Raw genomic sequence first — 26,948 nt, forward strand, 5'->3', positions numbered from 1 at the left:
GTTAGCGGAACACCTACCAGGAATTCAAAATCAAATAGCAGACATCCTAAGCAGACAGTCAGAACAAGTTCACGAATGGGAACTGCACGACCAAATACTACAGCCATTCTTCCAAAAATGGGGGCAACCAGAGATAGATCTGTTTGCAAATCATCAGAACGCAAAATGCAAACAATTCGCATCCAGGTACCCACACCAAAGGTCCCAGGGCAATGCACTGTGGATAAATTGGTCCAACAAATTTGCTTACGCGTTCCCTCCTCTACCACTAATTCCATTACTGGTGAGGAAACTGCAGCAACACTCAATGACAATGATACTAGTGGCACCCACGTGGGCAAGACAGCCGTGGTTCACCACGCTGCTACAACTCTCACAAGTACCACATCAAAAGCTAAGGTTATTACCCATGCATCTTACACAGAACCATGGAGAAATAATGCACCCAGATCCCAAACAACTGAACCTAGCGATCTGGCTCCTGAGGTCATAGAGTTTGGGTATTTAGATTTACCACCAGAATGCATGGAAATCATTAAACAAGCAAGACGTCCTACCACCAGAGCATGCTATGCAGCAAAATGGAAGAGGTTTGCTATACACTGTAACAGTAAGCACATCAACCCTCTGGACGCATCCACTAAACAAATCATTTGCTATTTACTACACTTACAGCAATGTAACCTAGCATATACCTCTATCAGAGTTCATCTCGCAGCCATAGCGGCGTACCTACAAAACAGGCAACATCTGTCATTGTTTAAAGTACCAGCAATTAAAGCTTTCATGGAAGGACTCAAAAGAGTCATTCCACCAAGAAGACCACCTTCCCCAGTCTGGAATCTTAACATAGTGCTTACCAGACTAATGGGGCCACCCTTTGAACCTATGCATAGGTGCGAAATACAATTCCTCACATGGAAGGTGGCCTTCCTCACAGCTATCACGTCACTTAGAAGAGTAAGTGAACTGCAGGCTTTTACGATTCAAGAACCATTTATGCAGCTACACCAAAATAAAGTGGTTCTTAGAACAAACCCAAAATTCTTACCGAAGGTTATTTCAGCATTCCACATCAATCAGTCAGTGGAATTACCGGTTTTCTTTCCAAAACCACAAACAGTAGCTGAAAGAGCCCTACATACACTGGATGTTAGAAGGGCTATATTGTACTATATAGAAAGAACACAAACTTTCAGAAAGACAAAACAGCTATTTGTTGCGTTTTCTCCCACACATAAAGGCAATCCCATCTCCAAAGCGGGCATTGCCAGATGGATTGTAAAATGCATTCAAATATGCTACTTAAAGGCAAAGAGAACATTAACTGTTCCTCCTAGAGCTCACTCTACACGTAAACTAGGAACATCTATGGCATTTCTGGGAAACATTCCACTAGATGACATATGCAAAGCGGCTACCTGGGTTACACCGCACACCTTCACAAAACACTATTGTGTAGATGTGCACACAACACAACAAGCTAGAGTGGGACAAGCAGTATTAAAAACATTGTTTCAGACAGTTGCAACAGACACGGGCGACCACCGCTAGGGAGAGAACTGCTGTATAGTCTATTCATAATGTACCATCTGCAGCCCATATGCCTCGAACGGAATATGCTACTTACCAGTATGCATCTGTTCTTGGCATAGAGGGCTGCAGAGTGGTACATGCCCTCCCAGCCTCCCCGGAAACCTGTGTCTGTTCCAACATTATCTTATTTAGATACACTTACATGGGCACTCTTATCTGTATTCTACTATACTACTCCATCTAACCCTACTATGGCAAAACAATCTAAGGATGGAGCCGATGCCCATGCGCACTACCAACTAAGGGAGGAGTCACCAACATACAAAAGACTCTCCAAGAGAAAAACAAAGTGCAATCATCCGAGCCCAACACCAGATGGCGATCTATTCATAATGTACCACTCTGCAGCCCTCTATGCCAAGAACAGATGCATACTGGTAAGTAGCATATTCCATATATATCTATGTATATATATATATATATATATATATAGAGAGAGAGAGAGAGAGAGAGAGAGAGAGAGATAGATATAACATATTTTTTATATACAAACATGACTTGCTTGTACTACTCATTTGCCATATATAGATTTCTTGTGCCCCTTTCACACTTAAGGAATAACCCAAATAGTGCATTAATAATTGATACGCACACATTAAAAGGCGGTAAGTAGTCTAAGCTTATTTTGTTTGCCAATTTCCAAAGTATTGTAGCTCCAGGAGATGAGCTTGTCTGACTCCATTACAGCTCTAATGGCCAGTCACAGGCACCAGAGAGACCAGTGACACTTTCTTTCCCTACCCTAGTGGCCTTGCAACGGTGCATAATTTGTAAAAAAAATAAGTGCTGGGGCCCACAAGTTTGTTCAGAAGTCATGTCCAGCATAATCGAATGTTGGTGTGACAAATATCAAGGCTACTTAGTTTTGATTTCCCCTAATGCCTCTTTAATCCACCACCAGACACTCCCTGTCTCCTTATCTCGCTCTAGCAGTTTCTTTTTCCTCCCTGCTTTCTTCTTTTGTCACTTTTTTCCGTCTTCTTCTTCCTTCTTCTTTACCCCTTTTGTGTTTTTCTGTCTCTATTGTTCTGGGTCAAAGTCTGTTGAGGAAAAATAAATGCTGATCTTCAAAAATGTGTACAGCTGGGTCTCACCTGTAACCCCTGGCTCAAATTAAGTTCTGCCTTTCAGAGAAAGAGGCACCCGCCTGGTTTTGCAGTAATCGTTCTGATTAGTGCTTTACTTGGTTCTGTTTTGCTTGCTCAAAGTGGCTCCTCATCGCTTTTCTCCAATCTGTTCTCTCCCCAGTTGCCCAGAAGGGGAAGAACTAATCAGCTCCTGCAATGCCACTTCTGATAACCTCTGCATACGCCCCACTGGACCCCCTGCCACACAGGACTATGTTGGTAAGTCTTCTACCTGGGCCATGATATATCTTTCAGATGAGCTGAAACCTACCTGTGTTTGGGGATTCACAATTGAAGTATAACTAATAAAAATAGCCCAATGTTTTGAAGGTCAATTCCAACCTGTTTCTAGCCATCTTCACTAAACATGCTGAGAGTTGTATTTGCATTTTCCCCTTTTTAAGTGTGGGCCTACAACTTCCAGCACACTTAGTGCTGCTGGCTGAAACAATAGGATTGGCTAAAAGTCACGCTCATGGCATCGGGCTAGCTAATGGTTCTTCTAAATGGTTCTGGCGTCTGACGACTCTCCATACAGGAACAGATTACGAGAGCAGCTCTCCATGCGAGAAGAGGGAGTCTTGTGTGTGTAAAGGAGCGAGAAGAGAAATAAGCACTGCCCCTGTAAAAGGGGCATAGGATATCCCAAGTGGAAGGAATCAGATTAGTGTCCAAGCCTCTAGTTAAAACTAAGGGGCATATTTACTAGAAAAAGACACAGAGCGGTGCTGCAAGCTATCTTACTGTGCCGAGCTGCGTCAATAGGAAAGTGCAGGGATGCATCGTAATTACAGCAATACGATGCATCCCTGTGCTTTCCTCTGCTCGGATGCGCAATTGGCAGCCTAGCGCCAATGGAGGCACCCTTGCACCATGGTGCAAGGGTGCCTGTGTTGCAGGGATGATTGTTTTTGGGTAGTAATGGAAACCTTCCTGATGAAAAATAATAATTGATGGCATTTTCCTGCTTCTATGTGTGTTGCAGAGTGCAGCACACGTAGAAACAGCAAAAAACAAGGAAAGTAAAGGTATTTCTCCTCGGTGCGCCACTTGATCACTTCCCTTGGGGAGGCATTAGAATCTGACACATTCCCAGGTTTACAAAACCATGGGTGTTGCTTGAGAATACCCACAGCAACACCCACAGAATACCATGTGTGAAAGGGGACCATATTTAAGGTCATGAAAAGCAATGCAGGGTGGCTTTACGTAACCTTGTAAATATGGCTCATCATTGTGTGCCCCTGGAGTGCCAAAAAGAGTGACGCGTGGGTGACACATGGGCCTTGTAAGTATGCCCCTAAGTGTTCTGTGAGTACGTGAGATGTGAAAGTAATGTGGGGAAACCCTGTCAGGGGTAGTTTCAGGCCTGCCAATAAGGTGTGCTGTTCTGTGTTAGTACAGCTGCCCATGAGTGTTATGTAAGGGTATTCTGGTCATGTTTGGAGTATTTCATGTGAGTATCATACAGGACACTTAGAGCCATCCAAATGGGTAGTGTTCAGTATTCTGAGTGAGTAGTGAGGTGGGAGACAGTGCCCTGGTGCGTGAGATCTTGATTCATGAACAGGAACGATGAAACAAGTAGACGCTGCTCCTGTGTTTTAGGCAAGGATATTTTGTATATGTATAGTGGGACTGGGTCAGAGGTTCCAGCTATCCCGTAAGTGAATTTGTGATAGCCAGTGTGAAAAAAGATCCATGTGTCCACATATGAACAGCATGTGTAGTGTAATGCACTCTTTCTCTCTCTTTCTCTAGGATGGGTCGTTGCTGTTGTGATCCTGTTTATCATCTTTATTGCCTTTGTTACATATTGTCTATTGAAGAAAAGGATACCAGGTTCCCTAGGTGAGCAGTGCAAACTTCTTGGCAGTGAGGGGTATCATGTTGAAAAGTCAGTTCATCCCATCCGTGATGTGGGTGATCCTTTAGTGCTATGACTTCCTCTCTGATGTGAGATCTGGGGAACATTATACACAGAATATTTTGCATATCAAATGCCGTGCACCAGATCAAAAGACACATTCAACAACAGACAATATTATTGTGTGGAAAAGGCCATTAATGAACAGGGTTGCCCTTACGTAGCTGTTGGACCTGGCTCCATCAACTTATAGGATGCCGACTAATACAAACTTCAAAAATCTACCTGCCCTGATTATCCTGGATCCTGTGGTAGCTGTCCCAAGTACCTATTAGTCCTCCATTGCTGACTTTGAAGAACCTAGCCTCGAAAGCCCTTCTTATTCTTTGACTCCTTTTAGTTGACGTTAAGGTCATTCACCAGTTCGTTTAACTCTCAGCCATTCCATTCAGTCTACCTTAAAGTCTTCCTGGACATAGTGTGCAGCTTCAATCTCCCCATCTTCCCAGTTCTCCTCATACCCTTCCAGGTTCTCCAGAACCAGGTTCTTAGTGTTTCTTCAGCCCGTTAATGTTTGTTCCACACATTGCTTAGGCCAGGATACTTACACCTCATCTATCTCATAAACTGATCCTCAGCTAATACACCCACTTTTCATCTTAGTGAACAAAAACCTCCTATTCTCTGGTACAGTCAGACCTGGTTGAATCATCCCAGCAATTGCAAACAATGCCGCCCGTTAACTCAATCATTTAACATCATCTTCAAATAGTAATTGGAAAAAATTGCACTCAGGATGACTTTACTCCTGCGAAACCCCAATTCTCATCCTTCAGCAATTCACTGAAGTATACTCTGGTTGAGCCCCACACCTTCAAGCACCCTTCAGACAGAAAGCTATTGTATCAAATGCCTCTTCTGCATTCCGCTTTTCCCCTTCCGTAACATCTCCACTACATCTATCTCAAATCCAGCACTGTCAGATGTTCAGCTTGTTAATCAGCAAGCGAGTGCACCTCCAAACATATCGGGACACTGTCTTTCAAAATCTTCCTCCATTTGGGTAAAAAAAAAATAATTAGAACGGATTTTAGAGATCAGTACTCCACCTCTCCTGTGTGATTTGTGCACACTTAACCATTGGATCAGTCTTAGTTTCAGCTGCATAGTTCCTTTGATTTCCCAGAGCACAGCCTCACCACTTCCATCACTGCTCCTGGTTTACGGAGCATGTGTCCTATATTTCTGTCCGGCAAATTGTAAAACCTAAACCAGCGCTTATCAAGTTTTTGACTTCTGTGGATTCTCACTGAGTTGTAAAGGGAATCCTAGGACCCACACTGAATTATTACAGAAATTCGGGGAGCCCCACTGAGTCTTTATTGGAAGCTAGGGACCCCGCATGAGTAATTTCCACCAGTTCAACTTCAAAAATAGAATATAGACACAGGTATACATCAAGACATACACAAATGATGACATATTGTATTTAATTCAGAAACAAATATTAAAAAACAGGGATTCAAATTCTGATGGAAAGGTAAAAGCTTTTCTAAATTTGTTTTGTCATTCTAAAAGTAGAGCAATATGCTAAACTCTAGCCTTTTTTGCTCCTAATGTGTGCTTTTTTTGTTGGAGCTTCTATAGAGGACATTCATCATCCATACTATATTGTGTTTGCTCTGCTTGTGCTGCTCCAGTGACTCAAGCTAAGGATAGCAACTTCATTTTTTGCCTCTAGTTTCAAATTCCTTCACATTTGCAAAACATTTTTAAATGTTCCATTTTATATTTTGTTTTTTTGTGTACACTTTAATTAATCTTTTAATATTATTTGTCAGTCAGAAACTTTATTTCGCCAACACAAAGTAGGCATAAAAAGTATACTACAATTAAAAGACAGTTCACAACATTACAACACACATGACAAAAAATCGTTAGTTTAAAAATACAGATACAAGTTCATGATCATTTACACAATCATAAAATCATTTAATTTTATAAAAATATAATTTCAGGTAGATATTGATCTCTTTTTTAGTGCCAGTAATAAAAAAATATGCTAAAGAGAAACAAATAAAAGGATCAGGAAGTAGCTGGAGATAATAAAGTGCCATGCGACACTGTTTAAAATTTATTTTTCGCATAATAGGGATAATGGAACTTTTCCTTTCATTATAATAAAATTTACAGAAAAACAAAAAATGTATGTCATCCTGCGTAGATTGATTATCACATGTACAAAATAGGAGTTCAGAAACAACAAAAACATGTCGAGGAGTACCCAGCATTAACAGAATATAATTTAGACGAAACCTCACCAAGACATACCTATGTTGCAGATTAGTAACGAAGGTTAGATATGTACACTGCTTTATTAGATCTATTGGTTTTAAACCAGTTTTTTTATAAACCTAGTTAGAGCCCCAATGTTTTTTTCCATCAGCGTTCCTCTATTAGTAATCATCATTTGCCATTTTGTTTGAGAATCAAACATAATCCCTAAATAATTAAAGGAGTTGACAACCCCCATTTTTCCCTCTTCAGTAGTGATTTGCGGATATTTTTCGATATTTTGAACCTGCTACTAAGATAAATGACTTTGAATAATTCACTTTCATTCTTAAATTACACATAAATTGTGTATAATCCTGGACTAGACGACGCAGTGCATTACTAGTACAAGCTAAGAGTGCAGCTTCGTCTGCATATAACAAAATTGGCACTTGCACTGAATTAATATAGGGGACATCTGGTGTAGAGCCCAACAGTGCAGATTCCACACCATTAGTATAGAGTGCGCATAAGAAGGGGGCAAGAACGCACCCCTGCCTCACGCCTCTTGCAATTTTAAATGACCTTGTGCACTCACCGTTCCTCCCATAACGAACACAGGCTGAAGCATCTGTAAAGAGGTCACGAATAATATTAATAATCTTCGGGTCAATGCCTATCTCCTCCATGATCTGTCACAACCTAGGCTGTGCCCCGCAGTCAAAGGCTGCGGCAGATCCATGAAGGCTAAGTGGAGATGGCCTTTTTTTGCAGCCATCAGAACGATTACATTTGTTTTCCAAGATGGTGGTGCTTTTGATTGAGTAATTTTGTTAAAAACATTTGTTAAAAGTGGAGCCCATAGATCTTGATTATCTAAACATAAGTCTATAGGAACTCCATCCGGTCCTGGAGCCTTTGCTCGTTTACATTGATTTAAAGCATATTTTGTTTCAATGAGTGTAAAGCTGACAGGAGGCTCATCAGTCTCCAAAACATGGGGAAGAGATTGGGTGGGTGTCATATCCTCCATTCCAAGGAGGGCTTCAAAGTGGTTTACCCATGCCTCTTGGTCAATATTAGTGTCTGTGGTCATAGTCTGCTCATCCTTTAAAAACGGGGCATTAATCAAAGACCAGAAAGCTTGTGAACTTTTTAGTATAGCAGCCTTTTGCAAGTTTTCCTACCACTCTTCTTTTCAAAACCTCAATCTAGTGGTCCTTGAATTTTCATAGGCTTGACGCAAGCCTTTTAACAGCAATGTATCTCGGGGTCTGGCCTTCAAAGCTACATGCAGACTCTTAAGGGTTTTATCACAGTTATTATCGAACCAACAACATTTTTTAGGTTGGCCATTCCTGATCATACAGGATAAATTATTTTTAACATCAGTTAAAATCAAGTCAAACTCCAGGAGCATTTTGCCATGCAAATCTAAGTCTAGATAGCTGATTGTTTCCCAATAACAGTTAGAAACTAAAATTGCCAAAAAACTCACCGTGTCCACCTTTTCCCACTTTAAAATGATATGGTTCTCTCTTGCGATCACAGGATTTATAGGGAGTTTATACGGACTCTCAATTTCCTTAGTGTTTTGTATGCAAAAAGTTACTGCAGCATGGTCACTAAATGAATGAAACGAGATCTTAAAATGAGAGAAAAGGACTATCATTGCATCAGAAACTAAAACATAATCAAGAGTAGAAGACGAAAAATTATTTTAAAAAGTACGTTCAAACTGACCAGTTAAGTTATCAACAACATTTAAAAAAGCAAGATTATTTATCATTACTAATCTATTTAGGTATATACCATATTCAGTATGGCAGAAATGGGAGACACAGTCTCCTTCCTCATCCTGTATTCCACAAATTAATGCATTGAGCTTGTCACAAGGTTGAGCATTGAAATCCCCAAGCCAGATTATATTACAAGGTTTACTGGATTTATCCTGTAGCTCAGTAACATCTCTTTCCAGCATACCGAACACCTCTGATTGGTTACTACCAAAATTATTATTGTAATAATTAATAAAAAGCCAACAATAATCCAGAGAATATTCAATTAAGATAATATGATCATAAGGGTAATCGTTTACTTAAACGGTAAAGTATTAGAGAACAATGTCAGAAGCCCGCCCTTAGCCCGACCAGCAGATGACGGAGCGGCTGCAGTAAAAAAGGAGCGGTACCCATTCAGATATATTGGGACCCTTTCCCAGGTCTCTTGTAGACAGACTATATCAGTAGAAGTTAACAAGATTAGCCAATCATTATTAGACCTTTTTTGATTATAACCATCAATATTCCAAGACATGACCGATATAAAACCGGTAGAGTTCCCTCTAATATTATTTAATTTTCTATATTAAGTAACAGACTCCTAAGGGTCCGCAGACCACGTTAACAAACACTGACCTCAACATTTTCTGAGCACCACCACATCGCTGGTAAGCTATCAAGGTCATACCACCCCTGTGGTAGTATACGACGCGATCCTTTCCCAACTAATGCTGCCACTTTTAGCCTTTTAGCTAGTACCAGATACTGGTCTCCGGGAAGGCCCTGCTTCCTGTCTGCAACTCTTAGTTTACCTTCCCCCTGACTGCCTTTCTCCTTTAGCTGCCATACTTCATCACTACCACTGTTTCCTTCCTTCCTCCAGCCATGCCACATCCTAAAACATTTGTTTTCTCAAAACAAGGTTTTTACCTTCAACTTCGTGCTTTCCTGTACAGGTAGTCCGCTGTGGGGCAAGTGCCTTCCCAGCAGCCTTTCCACTTCCCATTCCCACAAAATTCTTTGCCTGAACTCCTCAACCTCACCTCTGCATCCATGAAAAAGAAAATGTTGCAGATGTCTCCCTCTCCGAACTGCCCTTTGTGAGTTACCTAGGTTCACCTGACCTCATTTAGCTGATGAAGGCCGCTTCTATATCCTCACTCACAGCCATCATCTTCTCCCTTACCAGTTCCCTCCCATGGCAGATACCTGGCTTTCTTACTGCTCTCCCAGCAACCTGTATCACAGCTCACAGGAGAGGTGTGGCGCAGCGGGCAGAGCAGTTGACTCTGGAGCATGGGGCTCACAGTTCGATCGCCGGCGGCAGCTCAGCTTGACATCATGTGACTCTGTGCAATAGCTCACGTAATCTCCCCCCAGCGCCATGATACTCTTAGGAGTGATAAGTTCACGCGTTACAAATGTGGAATTATATATTATTATATCTTATATTATTACATTTTACAATATGCTGCTCTACATACATCCCTTGAGGCCAAGGAACCCCCTCTGGCTGGTCTGCTAGTGTCTGCGATGCCCATCCGAATCCTTCACATAGAACATCCTGCTGGGGCCCAATCGTCTTGGTCAAAACTCCAAAGCAAAGTCTTGCCACGCCATACACTCTGTAGCCCCCATCCACTCACATCAGAAGCCTTGAGACATTATAAAATTGACAGTCTGAAATAGCTGCTCCAGTAATACCCAAAAGGAAATCACACTGTTTGCCGCAAGAACCTGGGTGGGAAGTCTCTGCAATATCACTCACCCAGGTCCCCATTGCTCAGATAGGACATAATTTGGCATACTTCTTATTTTTACAAAATGAACCATTCTAGAATCGCGTGCTGTGCATTATTCCTCCATCTTGTTGCTGGATCCATAAACTTTCTCTAAAATAAAGTTTTTTCTTTTGAGCATCGATCATAAGTGTTGTACATTGTTCTGATTGTTCACCCTTGTAGTTCATATTGAATGCATTGTTTTGATTGGTTATGCATATAGTTCAAACATTATGCATTGTTCTAACAGGGCACAGGTAACTTTTGTCGCTTAATCGTTTGTTTTTTTCCATGTATACTTAGTGCCTCATATGTTGTTCTATTGGTCACATATACCATCTGTGGTATTTTCTTTTCTTACAGAAAGAAGATCGAGTTCCACGTCAAAGGCTCTGGTAAGGATGGAAGGGAGCCCGAGGGACATATTGGGAGTGTGCATTAATAATGGAATATGTGCATGCCTTTGGGTGAAGAAAAGTGAAGACTTGCTTATGTGTATCTACTATTTGTTTCTGTGCTCAGCAGTGAACAAATTGTGCAAATGAAAGGAAGCAAAGTTTAAGCCACCTCGCCTCCACTGATTAATAGGGGGCCTTGGGATCAAAGAGTGCAGAACTGCGTCTCCGAGAGCACAGTGTCTTCATAATCTTCTTTGCGCTAAAGGTCTCCGTGGCACTCAGTGTCTCCGCACCCAGAAGGTTACAAGGCAATAGCTTGTTCCACTAGACTAGGCCCCTAAGAGGATCCAACTTTTAGACTCAATTGCTTAAAACCGCCAACGTGATCTTCAGGCAGACAGCATACTGTACATCTCATTTTCTGTTCTTCTCACTTGTCCATGTGCAAGGTTAATATTTCGCCCTGGTAGCTAAGATGAGGAAATCCAACCTGGATTCCCCTAGCTCAAAACATAGTAAGCGGCTAGCTCCTTGCCTCATTGTCTCATTCCCTCACTCATCTCCAGTGAAACAGGAGGTTCATCGCTTTTAAGAGAGTGTGTTCAGCCCTCATGAAAGAAATTGTTCAAAATGTTTCCTATATCTGTGAAGAGACAGAGAGCTAGCTACAGCTCAACTTAATACAAAACCCAAAAGCTCAGTTGAAAACAGCTGTTCCATTTGATAACGAGTTAAATAACAATGTTCATTATTTCTGTGAACTTTGTGCATATGCCTTCTCTCGACGGAGATTAACTAGAAGCAGTTTGCTTCCTCCACTTGGCTCACAAGTATGATTTTCCAAAACAGATCCAGACTTCTTATTTCCTAATCAGAACATTTCAAAAGCATGAGGTTGGGCCCTGAGCGAGAGACCCAATACCACTTCTAGTGGATCCAGTCAAGATTGTTCTCTCACTCACTGCATCTGAATAGTCTTTATCCCTGAAGGACCTCTTACCTGTACTCTGGGAACATACGTGAATTGTACATCCATAAATGTCACCAAGACGTATCGAGCATGATTGTGATCCCTGACATCACTATGGCTAATGCAGAAGTATAAAAAAGGCATAAGGTCCTTTCAAAGTTTGTATGAATGTATCAAGGCTCAGTCGAATAGTGGGTCCCAATGTGAGGGGTTTGTAATTTTGTCAGATTGCCATGGTGAGGGCTTGTCTTTTACATCACAATGATCAGCCCTGGTCCTTTGACTGAATAACTGTAGGCATAATACACTAAAATGGCCTTTTAAATTAGAAAGTGACGGGAAACATCCTTTACGCCGCAACTTCTACCACGGAGTGCCTTTACAACGCAGTTTTTTCAACGCAAGTCATTACAACGAATTGCGCTGGGGGGCGCTGTAGGATAGGTAATAGTTTAATTTACTATCCAACACCTTCCCTACTATCCTCGGGGACTGGAGTTGGAATAGTAAATTAAACTATTCACTATCCAGCACCCCCCAACGCAAGTCGTTGTAACGACTTGCGTTGAAAAACCTGAGTTGTAAAGGCATGCGTGGTAAAAGCATGCGTTGTAACAACGTACATCCGAAAGTGACACTATTTAAGGCACCTGAGTGCAAGGATGAAGACACACTGAATGTCTGCTGAGGGTAGGACTCTATGGATCATATGATCTGATGATGTATGTTTCACCATTCATAAAGCTAGGTCAATTGCCGTATTCACTCATCAGGTACAGGTCCAGCAGCGAGCATACTCATTGGCAGAGGTTATTTTTTAATAGGAGCCTGATTCCAATCTAGAATTAATTCCTTTTCTGTTAGACTGGTGTAAATCTGTGATCTTTTCTTTGATCTTGTCCCAGATTGATAATGACATTTTATAATATTTAGGACTCCCTAACTACTTACTTCAAAGACTGCACCTCATGCAGAACACTGTGGTATGGCTGCTTTGAGGATTACTACCTTCGATTACTTCTCTTTGCCGTTTGGCATAATTGCACTGACTTCAATTGGCTGGCTACACACTCAATATTTAAAGCACTCTGGGTGTGTCCTCCTAAAAAAGGGTCCTGTCTTCATCCAGCAACAAGCTGTTCTTTATGCTTCTGCTAAAAACATTGGTCATCCCGTGCACTGATGGGGACCCATTCTTTTTCTTTTTTAGCGGCGAAACATTGAAAAGATATTCGTCCTTCCACCTGCTCATGGCTTAATTATAGGGATTTTCATAAAAATCTCAGAACGTGGCTTTTTTCAGCTCCCATCAACACTGATCACCATTATTGTACTACTCGGGCTAGGGCACTCCTGTAGGGGATCAGTGCTTTCTTTCAAGTGTATTCCATGAATTAATTTAATTTTTCAGCTTCGTTAAAGATGTTTTTGTGTCCTAGCTGTCACCCTCTTTTCATCTTCTGAAGATGAGACTTGGAAACAAGTCTTGAAGCCACGGTTAAACATTTGTCAGTGGATCAGAAACACAAACTCTATTCAGTTCCCACACTAGCCCACACCTTAGGGACATGCTAGAGGGGTACGTGTTATTTGAACTCAGTGTCTGATGAAAAGTTCAGTAGCAGCACACTTGTAAATTTGCAGGACGTCTCTTTCACCCAGGACATGCTATTAAATATTCTACATGATCCATTTGTGTCCTCTGATCAGGTTGAGGCCAGCAAGGATGCTCTCTGTCTGCACTCTCTTTTTGCAGTGCCATATCCCGTAACTTCGTATCTGTCCTGCGTGAATTCATCTGTGTGAACCGAGTTACATGTTTTAAACATTCAGAGGTGGTGTAATCTTAACTAAGTACAGACGTCATATTTAAGCAAGAGAAAAATCTACCCCTAGATTGGGGTGCCTTCCGGGGCGACAACACTGGCACATAGACTTGAACTGTGTAATCCTTGAATGCAGTTTGGAAAATTCTTATCCGCTCATCTTTTTTTGGCTTGATATCTAACTTTTCCCACCTTATATTAATCTTTACTTTCTTCCGTGTGTTTCTGCGCAAAATATCAACATAGCCTCCTTACCATATTGTTTCCTTGACTTCAGTGGTTGTACTGTATTTGGACAATAATAGAGTCATTTCTTCTGGCTCGGTCTGAGGAGCCAGAGGGGATCATGTTGGTTTATCTGTGGGCGTAGTTGGTGCTGGAAGGATAGCTGTGTCAGTAACACAGGGCATTTGTGTAATAAGGGTTTTTAAGGTTTATGGAAGGGTAGCATTAAGGGATGCTTCAGGGATTTTGGTGTTTGGGACCAATAGCGTAAAAGGCTTTTAGGGATCATAGGAAGGGTAACGTTAAAGGGTTGTAAGGGTTCGTTGGGAGCAGAGAAGATTAAAGAGTTTTTAGATTCGGGGAAGGGTAGATTTAAGGCATAGTAAAGGGTTTAGGATTCAGGAAATCCACAAGTTCAACCCCTTTGCCTTTGCCACGGCAAGTACCCATACAATTGCCCTGTGTCACTCTAGTCATGATCTTCAAAATCTAAATTCAGCCCCAAAAATCTACATGTATTCACCCACCTCGCAGTTCACAATTTACATTATTCTTCTGGAACGATGCTAAACAGGGTATTTACAGAATAATAGGAGGATGCAGAATATAGATAGACTGAGCTGAGCTCACCTCATCCTAAAAGGGCTGAATTTACATTTACGAGGGCAGTATTTCTCCGAAGCCTCACGTATTGAAGCTGACGTAAAAAGGGGTGGCTGAAATAAACAGGTTAAACTCCACTACCCAAATCAATGACATTTTTATATAAGGGTTCCTAGCAGGCAAGTGAGCTAACCAGGGCTAGATTGTTTTGCTTTGACCAGAGGTGTAATATACGTTTCTTTTGTGTCAAAGGTGAGACAAGTTTTGAAATGCTCCTTCAACTCCAGCACCCAGGAGGATAGAGAAAATGAACGCAACAGCAGAAATGACTCAGCAGTCGAGCCCATCCTGCCCCACGAAGTAAGTAACCTCACCAGGCCAAGCAGCACACCCATGGTGAGTCCACAGTTCACAATCAAGAGGTTGAATTCCAAATAGGGACTGTTGAATTGACAAGGTCACAGGCAAATGTTTGACATCAACTAGACAGAGGTGACCTTTTAGATCCGCCCCTCTCATAATATCCTCACAACTTTTATTTAGGCTATTCATATGTGAACGAGCAATTAATATAGCCTTATAGCCCACCGCAGCTGGTAACACCATCAATTAAAAGCCTATTCCAGCATTATTGGCTCAAGGCGAAGAGCAGTCATAAGGAAGCTGAACTTTAGTAGCCGGGAGCTATCTGGGAGACACAGAGGTTTAGAAAAAAGTGCCCCTAGACACCGCCTCCCTCTTTTCACAGCTTCTTCTGACATCTATCAGCCAATAATGGCCCTTTAGCTCTCTAGTGTTTTTAGTGACGTATTCATTATTCCAAAGTTCTAATTAAACAGTAGAGAGCAGCTTTTCTATTCAGCATCACCCATCTTGCTTGTTTTCCCAGAAGGTGGAGCTTGGGTTAGAGAGCAGCTTTTCTGCACAATTATGATCATTTCCTGATACTTTGGACAATAAATGCTATTGGCACCTGGAACATACGGCTGAGAGCTGGACAGCCAATCAGAATGGACATCTTGCTTGTTTTCCCGGAAGGTGGAGCTTGGGTTAGAGCGCAGCTCCTGCACTCACTATGTTGTCACTTGTTCTCCTCTCCCCTTTAAGAGGATTCACCCAGTTCCATCTGCCTCTGGCCCAGTATCACCCTAACAACTCAAGCAATTTCAGCCTTAGCAGTCAGTCTCTTTGCGTCTAGCTCTTCAACTATTTGCTGGGGGATGCTCATCAGAAAAGCATGTGCAGCCACATCCTAGGCACAGATAAAAACATTTCCATCCATTTTGTGCCACATTCAGTTTAACGGGGTAATAGAATAGTTTAAGGTCCAGCATCTCTTTTCTTGATATCACGAAGGCCTTCCATCTCATCAGAGTTCCGTTGCGCACCTCTGGGCACAACAAATGTTTGTACTACCAGCCTCCATCGACCATTACCTCTCCTCTGTGTGAATGGCCATCAAAATATTGCAATGTTTTCAGCACTAGTATAGTTGTTCAACTTCCTCTGTTGGTAGCACTTGCCCTTGTACCTGTTGTTGGTAGTCCATATGCCTTCATTATTAGACCTTGGCGAGATTGCTCCATTCCATTAAAGTCATCTTGCATTTATTACTTGGCCTGCTTCTGATCACCAGCCAAGGTTTTTGCAGATGCACCTACTTTCCCATAGCTTCTCCAACAATGCTACTCAAAACTCTAATTGTATTAAGAACTTGAAGCCACATATCAGGAATTATGTAGTCAGTGTGATTCAGCAGTCTCATTGTAGCATTTTTAAAGGTCTTTTCTCTTTTCTGTTTTGCTAAGATTTATCTTTCTTGGTAATTATTGGTGTAATAACGTTTACGTTTCTTCTGCACCCTCTTGACTGATCTCAATGCCATCTGTTCTGGTATTGAAACCAGTGTAGAGAACTGTTGTTGACTTTATAAAAGTCTTTTCCCTGTTTATCCTCCATTTGGAGTGTTCCACGAATGTCTTCCTAAGGCATCCTCTGCGTGTTTCAGGTCTGGGCTTAAAGAAATCAGCTTCAGCCTTACTACTGCTCCCTGTTTTGCGCTTCATTGGGCCTCTCTGCTTTGTTCTGGAGAAATGAAATGGGTTGCATCACTGCACTATATGAGTCCCCAGGATCTGCCCTTTTTAGCTTTTTTAACAGGTTTATGGAGCGCTGCTCGGTGTTCTTGATGAGGAGGTCTGCAGATCTGAGCCTCATCTACCTGTTACAGAGAGTTAAGGCCACTTGCAAAGCTCAAAATGAAGTGTCATCCTCTGATCATCTTCCTTCAGCTCTTACCAGTAGGCTATCATTCCCCGCAGTAGGGTATCATTCACAGCCTCTGACTCAGTTTATGCAGTGGAGTCTTAAACATCACGTCACTCTTCCTCGGACAAATATAATTTGGGAAGCTGGGAGATGTGGCACTCTGAAGGTTTAAAATAAGTCTACTGAGGCCACATTTCGTAGCGCTGTGTAATTATAAATGGCATTTCGTAGGGAAGCTACGCAACCGAGAAGCAAAGACAATTCTTTCATGTATACCACTTACAAAATACAATACAATCATTAGCCAAGACCATCAGTGTAAGACTCCTAAAAGAGATTCCCTTCACGCCTCAAAAAGAGTAGGGTAAACAATGATATTGGAGGAAGTACATAGCCACCATACATTGGCTACAGGGATAGAGCCTCCAACTACCATACTCTACTAAGTTGTACGATGGGGTTCTTTCACCAACATTGGAGAATCATATGGACGCCAAGGACAATATCCATTGGCTATGGCACATAATCTGACAACACTGTAAAAGATATATGGCCAAAGAACAGAAGCATCAAAGAGACACTTATTCCCTTGCAAGAGGAAGCTTTGTATCAAATGTGGGTAATCAGAGCAGTGCCAAAATGAGAATGAATATGGTGGCTACTGCACATACTTCCTGGTACCAAACATGAAAGGCACTTGAAAACCAGTGTGATGGTTACTTCCATATATTCAATATACCGGCAAGAGCAACGCTTGATTCACAGTCAGTCAGAAACACAAACGATTCAAATTACTACCCTTTGAGGTGAGATATATATATGTACCAAGTATATTTGCTTCTTGGTAGTATCAGTACATATAAGGGGAGAGGCACTTATAGTGCTTATTATATTGGAATAGGCCTATTTAGTGTGATGGACTGCGCCTCTCCGGCCAGGCTACCACTCTGTTTTGGTGATACTGCTGCTGTATGGAGGCTACCAACTTTTCTCTTAAGCCTTGGTTGTGTCCTTCAGGACGTGCTTTCTGTTTCGTTGGGCTTTGCGGCGGTTGGTCTAGCCTGAATGCTCTTGCAGGCCATTAGCCACTTCCTCTCCAAAGAGCCTCAGACCTGGGGCATTGCTTTGGTATTGATTCAAAAGTTGAGGAATATGCCGGTAGTAGTATTCATCAGAAGGAAAGGTCACTTACTTTTGGTAAAAATCTTTCTGGTGGACATTCTGTAAACCTCCAGATTCCAAATTGACACACACCTCTCCACTGTAAGGAGTGGTTGCTACCTTTGACTGTAAGACACCAAGCTAGTTTCGTGGTACTTTTCAGGCAATCCACATCGTGTGAATTTTTGACAGATTTATGCTGCAAACACAATTTAGTTACCTGTCAACCTGTTATAAGGGATTACCTGCAGTTGTAGTTCACTTGTGCTGTATCTCCCTTAATCCTTGGTGTGAGCAGGTGTTGTGTATCTATTTGTAACGTACAGCCTCTAGATGATAACCAAGCTAATGTCACGCATGCAGTCAAATATCAACCGCATCCTTGATTTGAATAAATCCACGTATTTGTCTTAAAGTTGAAGCATGTCCACAACAGACGAACAAGTGTTTTGTGCTTGCTCAGTATTGCTGGGTACTTCATTAAAGTTATAGTCAGCATAATGTTCATGTGTTAGAAAAAGCAACTGTGCATGGTGTTCACAAGTACATGTTTTTTTTGTTATGAATGACCATAATGAAGTATGGTATTTGCTGTTTATTGAAAGCTCAACACAGATTACTTAACCTGCAACAATAGTTTTGTGGTTGGCTATCTGTATTGATGTATGTGTTTTCCGCCCTATGGGTTTGCAGAAGTTTCAAGAGGTACACAGCACACAGAAAGACCTTGGGGCATATTTACAATAAACTGGCAGAGCGCGGTGTTACTCCAATATTGGTAACGCCATGCTCCGATAGTTTTACAATGCAGGGATGTGCCTTATGTCCTAAAATTCGGTGCACCCCTGCACATCCCCTAGCGCTGGCGCTAAAAAAGCTGCCTAGCGTCAGTGCAGGTGCCCTAGCGCCATTTTGCAAGGGTGTCTGTGTTGCAGGGGTGATTGTTTACATGCAGTAAGGGACACCTTCCTGCACATTAACAATCTTAACAGGCGATTTGCTCTATCCATGTGTGCTGCAGAATTCAGCACACCTGGAAAGAGCAATATACGAAGAGAAATATAACATTTCTCCTCGTATCGCCTGTTTAAGACCAGGTATTTCCTGGTCATATTTTTGGTGCTGCCCCATACCTTGTAAATATGGGGTAGCGTAAAAAAGCAATGGTTGTTACGGCAGAACGCCCACTGCAGCGCCCATTGCAAGCCTCTTTCATGCTAAGTGCTGTGTGAATCGGGGCATCATTTACAAGGAGGCGTTAAGTGGCTTAACTCCGCCTTGTAAATAAGGCGAAGGACTTAACACCACCAGAAGGTCGCAAAAAGTCGACGTTCTGGTGACGTTATTTCCTTGTAAATATTCCGCCCTAGATTCTTAAGTATTGGACATAAACAAGAAGAAGATAGCAGAGTAATATGTAGCATTTTGCTTTACCATTTGATGCCAAAGAAGAGTGTATTCGAGAACCACAGATGAATACACTGTGTTCACCAGTGACAAAACAACCTTCCTTTCCCGATCCAGCCTCTTCATTGCACGTGAATCTATAACTGATATCTAGCTCCAAAACTATTGTTACAGATAGAGTAACTTTTTTCATTTCTAAGTTAACAGTCACTGTGCAAACTGATCCCCATGATCCTCTAAACCCCCCATTGTCAGGACGTGCTAAGATTCTGTTCCTCCATTTATTTTCTGATTTGACAGAGCACTTCCAGAACACACAGTATGGACTTATTCCAGAGAGGGTCTTAATTCTTCGAGTTGTTTTGTGACCATGCACATCTGAGCATAGTTTAATCTTTTCTTTTTTTGTGCAGATTTTTCCGACTCTGATTCCAGTTGATCAAAATGATCGAGAAGGTAAGATTTGTGTACTCTACATGCTTGCTGTGTGGGGGAAGCTTGATGTGCTGCTTCTTGTGCTTTGCCTTATTTTGAGTGTTGTTGTGGGTGTGTGTATTTTACGCTGTGTGGTTGAGACACACGCTTGTATTGCTGGTGCCCTTGCAGGATCTGCTCTGGGGGTACGGTGGGCATGTGCAATGTTGCTGTTTGTGTTGTACCCTTTTTTTCTGTCTCACTTAAAACATCTTACACTGCTGAAGACTGTACTGCACCTGTCACTTGTGTAAGGAAAGTTTGTGCATTAGCTAACTGTGCTGTACCTCTTCTGTGGATAGAACTTACTGTACCACTGCTGCACTTCAGTTCCCATTCTGTGTCTTTAAATCTTGCTCTGCTGGGGTCTGTGCTGTGCTTGTGCTTGTCTTTGCGAGGGAAAAGCTTTATTTTGTTTAGTTGTACTGCCTTTGCTGAGCCTTTCCTATGTGAGAGAACCGTTGTGTCCTCCAGACACGCAATGCATAGGGTTCGGACAGGCAACAGAAGTGCAGGCTCTGCTACTAGACCTTGCAAGATGATGCTCAGGCAGCAGCTGTGCATAGGGGCTCTGCCTCAAGGGGGGTTATTTGGGGGTGTTGCACCTCCCCCTAATAAACTTATTTTCTGATAAGTAGTTGGGTACAGGTGCTTTCAGTCAGGTATTGTGAGATGTCAGTCGGATTTCAGCAGGAATTTTTACATTTACACAGACAAAAACACACACACACTCTATCTCCCAATATTGTGTTTTCTGTCACTTAGTACTTCTATCAATCCTCATTCCTCTTCCTTCCCATTGCCCCTTAGGCCTCTCTCATGCACCCTGCTTTTCGTATGACAACCTCAGTGGCGTAACAAAACTTGAGCGGATCCCACTGTAAATTACATGCAGGGGGCCCCTCAGAGCTCCAAACCTAGCCTGGAGCTCTCAGGCCAGGGACTTCCTAGTGCTAGATGGGGCCCCTGGAGCTCAGGGACGGGGCCCGGATTTCAGGCCCGCCCTCGCACCGCATGGGATGTGGGGGCTTTTGTTATGCCACTGGCTAGCCTTATTGTCAAAAAATCTGAAGCTCACACCCCCTCCCCCCAATCTTACTGACCAAGCTACGCCCCTGGCTGTGCAAGGTTTCTTCAGAAAAAGATATAGCACGAGCAGAAGACATTCCCACTTTTTAATATCAGGACAGGTGTATTGGCGGCAGTAGCAGAGCAAGCTTACTTCCCGAACCGAACATATACAGCACTAAAAGCAGAGCCCATGCCCGGGGCATCGCCCTTCAGAGGGGCGCAGGATCAGCCTGCTGCCGCCTTCATCCAGCCATGCTCTAAAGAAAACTGTAGAAGCAGTACTCTGAAGTCTGTGCTTCTCCTTTCCCTTGTCCTCCCTCACCTTCCCCTGCCCCTCCCATGTTCCCAACACTTTAACAGTTAAAGATGGCAAGTGGGAGGAGGGGTGCCAGATCAAGGTTTGCCCAGGGCACTAGGTGAGCAAAGGCCAGGTCTGAGCACAGGCAGGAGCTAGAGACACTTTCTTAACACAGGATGAGTATAGCACCAACAGCAGCAACACAGGCTTCCATCTAAGACATCACCCATTCAGTACACGCGGACGACTGAAGGTAGCTGTGCTTCTGTGTGTGTGTTGTACCTCTTATGTGGATATTTGTGCATTCTCCACTGCTTCTTCTATGACTAACGTGCAGATTCCTCTATGTCCTTCTTGCTTCTGTTGCACCCTGTTCCTAATTCCCACGGCTTCTAACATCTGCTTCTTGTAGACAACACCAGGGTCTCTCCCTGCCATTCACAGCTGGTGCCCACTGCCTCTCACACCTCATACAGTGGTCTAAGTGGCTCATGCTTGTATGTCTGAGTCTCTCATGTGCTTCTCAGTATCCTTCCCACTTGGCTCTGTTTTCCCCTTAGTGATGGTTCTTCACGCCCAAGCCTTCTGATTTGCTCTAATCTCGTGCTCCGTTCACCAAGACCCTTGCCCCTTCTCTCGCTCTGCCCCTAAATCCCTCTGCACCTTTTGCCTGTTTATCTGCGAAGTTCATCCTGGTGCTCTCTGCCCTTCTCAGGTGGTTAATTGTGTTCTACATTTCTTAAAACTTGAATAACTCACTTCATGACTCTTGTTTCTCCTTTGCTCCATTTTCCTTCAAACGTGGTCCTCTATGCCACTTACTGTAGTTCTATTTCTTCCTGGCTCCATTTGCTTCCCTGTGGAGGGTTTCTTCCCTTTCTGTTATCTAAATTCCTTATTCCTGCTGGTTCTCCATGCCCCAGTATTCTGGTTCTCTATGCTCCTCATGCCTAGTTCTTAGATGTTTCTTAAACACAATTCTCTTTTTCTCTGGTACTATTCCCGTTTTTCTTAGTTCTTTGTACCCATTGAATCTCTTTTTTTTTTTTTGTCCCTTAGTGCTCCGGAGAACCTTTGATGTCTTTGTAGATGAGGTACATATCAAAGACTGGGAATATTTAATGCGGTCAATCAGCTTATTGGAGAACGAGATTCTAACTGCCCGGTGTGACTACAGTGGCGTCCGGGAGCAGAACTACCAGATGTTGCTCACGTGGCAGCGCAGAATGGGTGACTCCGTGACTGTGAACACCCTCCTGAAGGCAATGCGCACTGGAAAGCTCAGGAAGGAGGCCGACCGTATCCAGGATCTACTGCTGAAGGAAAGCATGTACATGGTGGAGCCTGAGAGTTGAGTGGGAACCTTGCACAAGGACATGGCTGCCCACATGTAACAGAAGCCAAGCACCAGGTTCTTTGTCAGCATCCAGCGTACGTACCCCTTTGGATGAGATAGCGACTGTGCCGTGGGTACTGTGACCTCCACACAAACATTAGACTTGGACTAGCCAAGGGTGCACACTGCTAGAATGCACATTCAACCACCAGTTACAACTGGAGCAAATAGAGGGCATCAGGTACAAATGCCAAGATTTGGGCTTTACTGCAACTCTTGGCCGGCATACCAGACGGGCAGCAAAGTCCTGAATTGGCCTCATCATGTGATGTGTTTATTGCTTTACTGGACTTTGGGCCCAGACACTGTGTGAAGTGTTTGTATACTGTGAACCTCGATGAAAATGGAGAATGTACATTATATTTTGTTTTTCCGCATTACTTTTTTCTGCACCACAACAATGAAATTGTTTACTCCACTGTTTACATGGGCACTTGCTTTCAGACTTCAGTCGAATCTTCATCTCCGCAGCCCAGCTTTAAGGTATCCCCTTGGGGTAGATTTAGGGAAGATACATATGTTACCCCTTGTGTTTGCCCACTTGCCCACATATGCATCTTAATTAGATGATAGAATGTTGAACAGAGGCAGCCACTCTTGCCAGGTTGTGGGATGTTAGCAGTGGTGGCCATTAAGGATTTATTTTTATGCTATTTTATTTAAAGATTTTTTATGGCGCAAGCCAAAACTACCTTTCGTTAGGACTGTGTACAGGAAGTGCATATTTCTCAAGAGCCAGGAAATGGTTTGTTTTGTAGCATTGAGTTGCTTATTGATTCAGAATGAAATGTTTTGCAATTTTCCCCATCGTGAGGCTGAAAATCTTCAGCAAATAAATTTCAAAGTAGTACATAAAACATTCACTTTAGCAGCCCACCCACCCCACTTGGACCACATTGCTCACAACCAGTGGGTGATGGATCCAAAGTTCTTCAGCCAAAGCGCCTGTGAGAACCTTTTATATCCTTTGCTATACAGCAATTTAAAGTGCTGCAGGTCTATTACCTATTATAAGTAGCTCTTGTAGAACATGCCTGTCAAGTTAATGAAAGGCTTACAGCCAGAACCACGAAATGCAAACTTCTGCTCTTTTACATTGTTGATCTAGGTTTCTTCAGGTGTGAAAGCACAAGGTATGTTTTCTCCTTTCTTTAGTTTAGGATTCACCCTCATCAATCAGCCACTCATATAACCCTATCATGGTGCATAAGCCCTCAGAAGGATTAAAACTGTGAAAGAACCATCTCTGATTATGTTTTTCTGGAACCCCACTGCTTCCCCCAAGCAAGTCTATGTGGTCTGTACAGATGGAATCTGACTGCCTTAGGAGCTGCCAATCTGCCTCGCCAGACTTTGGGCCCTCTTGTCATTGGCCTCAACATTGACCTCAACTACTGTAATCCCCTCAATGGCTGGACTTGCGTTTTTAATAGTGACTCTTTTTTCAACATTGACCACCTCAGAGAAGACAAGGTAGCCATTCCATTCCTGAGACCTTGTAGTCAAACTTCCCAAACACAGACAGAGTGCATGCAAATGCCTTCCTTTTCTATGCGCGGCCTCCAGTAAACTATAATTGACAGTGTTTTTGATGAGGCAGATGTACAGGTGCAACACTGGATGAATGACATGACCATCATAGGGTAGAAGAGGTCCAACCTCTTTTGACCAAGAAGCGTTTGGGTTGTTTGAGCAGGATCTTCCAAATCCATGCTGGCTACAAAGGTGGGCACTGATATCACTAGTCTTCCTCCAGGCATCATCCATGTCTTTTCATCTATCTCCAAGGCCTCATGCTTCCATTAATAGATCAGTACTGGCTCCAACATCGCTTTTTCCTCATAACAAATTTGCAGAGGGTGGGGCAGTTGACTTTGAAAGTCCAAATGATGAGAGAGATGACAAAAATTAGGTGGGGACAGGGCTTTCCCACCGACTATAAAGGGTTCTGTTCTTCGCACACCATCAGCAGATGATTTTAAGAATGTCATGCTCCTAGGAAAAGGGTGACCAAGATCGCTTGAATGCTCAGGGAAAAGGTAAATATAAATGTGTTTGTATTTATATAGCGCCTTCTACCCAGAGGTCTCGTAGCGCTGTATTCATACCGCTGTGGAACCCTTCCTGGCTTTCCTGTGAGATCTCCACTCCTGGGCACCCCCAAGGTGAGGCCAGGCATCAAAGCGCTGCTGGGGCCATTGTGGAGATTAAGCAAGCTATTGCCCAGAGTCACAGAGTGGGACCCATGATTAGACTAGGCACCGAGGCAAGAATTATCAGGTCCAGGGAGATTGAGTCCAAGAGCTGCTGAGGCGGGATTTGAACCCTGGTCCCGGGCCATACCTCTGCATCAGGGTCTGCCACTCTAACCATTGAGCCACGCTTCTCCACCAAGGCTTGCTTCCTATATGGATGCCTGAAAGAACCAGAGAAAATGCTTCCTGGTTACCTTACTGAAGTAGATCCGCGAAGCTGGCACTGATATTTTAAAGGCCTCTTTGATTTGAGCTGCTTTAGTGGATAATTTAGATTGTGAGCACAACCCTGCTGCAGATGAATTTTTATGACTTATTATCCATATTGGGCCAGACTTCATCATTGCAACAGCAGCTAGGAAGAAGCCCTCAAATGTGTTATTTTTGGAACAAATCTGAATGATATGAGAAATTAATAATACTTCAGCATTCTTCGTGGTAGGATTTGCCAAATCTGTGGTAATGGTGTCAAGATACCAACAGGCCCGGACTGGCCGTTGAGGGCACCGGGCAATTCCCCGGTGGGCCGCATGGTTGGGGGCCGGTTTTGGGCCCCTGGGCCGTTTTTGTTAAAGGGCCGTTATGCTGCAAAAACGGCCCTGTAACAAAAACGGGCGAAAACTTGTCCCTGTCACAGAGCGCGGTCGCACCTCTCCCCCCTCCCCTCTCCTCCCGGAGGGGGGGAGGGGGGCCGGCCGAGCACTTTGCCAGGGCCGGTTCTGGTACCCAGTCCGGCCCTGGATACCAATGTGGTAGAAGAGGAAGGCATTCTGCCTAGAAGCATACAGAAAGCGGCTTCTTACCTCAACGAAGAAGGCAGACACCAGCCAACAAGACTGTGAATACATTTCTGAATATTATCATGCTCTTTTTAGTCAGTTCCAACAGTCTTCTTAACATATCAAGTTCTTGTGACACCACAATGGATAAGGGACAGACGTTATGTAGATTCCTACCTGGAGAGCAGTCAGCTTTGAGCCTCTTATTGTAGAAAGCCAAACAAGCATTTTGAGCAGACGTAAAAGCACCCCACGTCAGTCCTCAGACCTTCCAAACAGCTTCATGTCTTGGGAGCAGACCTTGATGCAGATCAGGGGTTGAGCGAGCCATTGCCAGACAGAAACCCTTCCCTCCTACAGATGTTGTGGCACTTCTACTGTACAACACCAGCTAAGTAATGAATTCCGTAGTGTTACTGGTCTAATGCCTTTCTGTCGTCTCTGAATTGCAGATTAAGAAGCCAACCTTTTTCACAAAGTTATATCCAACCGATTGATCCCTGAGAGAGGTTTTTGGGATCGGCATGACCCAGTTGACCTCTGCTTTCACACAGAATTTGAGATGATGGCAGAGTTTTGATATTTTCTAGACGTGTTATCCTTTTACTCAACTAAAACCCCAAGTAACTACTGGGATGCATGCAGGATTTCTTCTCTAGATGGAAATCTAGTCCTGTAACGAAAAAATATACTACATAGTAACATCCTTCAGTAAATCTGTCATGTAAGCCTGGAGTTATTCTTTCCATCATTCCATATTTGGAAGCAAAAGGGATGAGCTCTCCCTTGATTTCCAGACTATCAGCAAATGTAGATAAGTGCTTTTTAACACAGTCTGTCTGCCCTGCATCTTCTTGGAGTAAAAAGAATTGTGTCTGGTGCTCTTTTCTACAAAGCTATGCGACGAATAGCAACCTTCCACTTCAACTTCAACAATCTTCTAGTAATGGGGGAAACCAAAGATATGCATTTCATTTCAATGAGGAAAAGTGCAACATTCCCTTTCCTTTTCCCTGCTTTTAGGACAAAAGCCTCTTGGGGAGCATTTTTTCGAGTCTCTGGTCCAGTTGCTATAGCTACATATGTCCTCCAACCAGATCGAGTTCTCAGAAGGTTCAGACGCTCATCTGTTGGTCATTTGACTTAGTAGTGACAAGGTCCAGGCAGCTCTGATATCTGGTTCTTCTGGCAATGGATTCATCCATGTATCAAGATGCAGTTGCACCCTCATCTGCTGTCCAAGAACGAAGGATCTCTGAACTTAGTAACCTGATTCAAGAGTTCTTATAATGCGGACATCTGGGCATTCAGCTCGTTGTATGATTGTTCTGTAACGAACCAGAGCCATTTTGGCCCTGAGACTTGTGGCAGAAAATGGCAAATATTTTGCC

The 26,948-nt window shown here is 43.0% G+C and overlaps 1 protein-coding gene across 2 annotated transcripts in view; it reads left to right on the top strand.

The window, feature by feature from the left end:
• Positions 1-23,371, top strand: part of LOC147683126 (tumor necrosis factor receptor superfamily member 10B-like) — a 94,959-nt gene extending 71,588 nt beyond the window's left edge. Inside the window, exons 5-10 of one of the 2 annotated variants that reach the window (XM_086943609.1) lie at positions 2,845-2,942; positions 4,485-4,574; positions 10,790-10,821; positions 14,701-14,844; positions 19,698-19,740; positions 22,187-23,371. In XM_086943609.1, the coding sequence (XP_086799735.1) occupies positions 2,845-2,942; positions 4,485-4,574; positions 10,790-10,821; positions 14,701-14,844; positions 19,698-19,740; positions 22,187-22,482 (703 nt within the window). In that variant the 3' untranslated portion in view covers positions 22,483-23,371. The remainder of the gene's footprint in view (positions 1-2,844; positions 2,943-4,484; positions 4,575-10,789; positions 10,822-14,700; positions 14,845-19,697; positions 19,741-22,186) is intronic. The other variant, XM_086943610.1, reaches the window with a different exon arrangement.
• The last annotated feature ends 3,577 nt before the right edge of the window (positions 23,372-26,948 follow it).

Source organism: Lissotriton vulgaris, chromosome 11 (genome assembly GCF_964263255.1).
Source record: "Lissotriton vulgaris chromosome 11, aLisVul1.2, whole genome shotgun sequence".
Lineage (NCBI taxonomy): Eukaryota > Metazoa > Chordata > Amphibia > Caudata > Salamandridae > Lissotriton > Lissotriton vulgaris.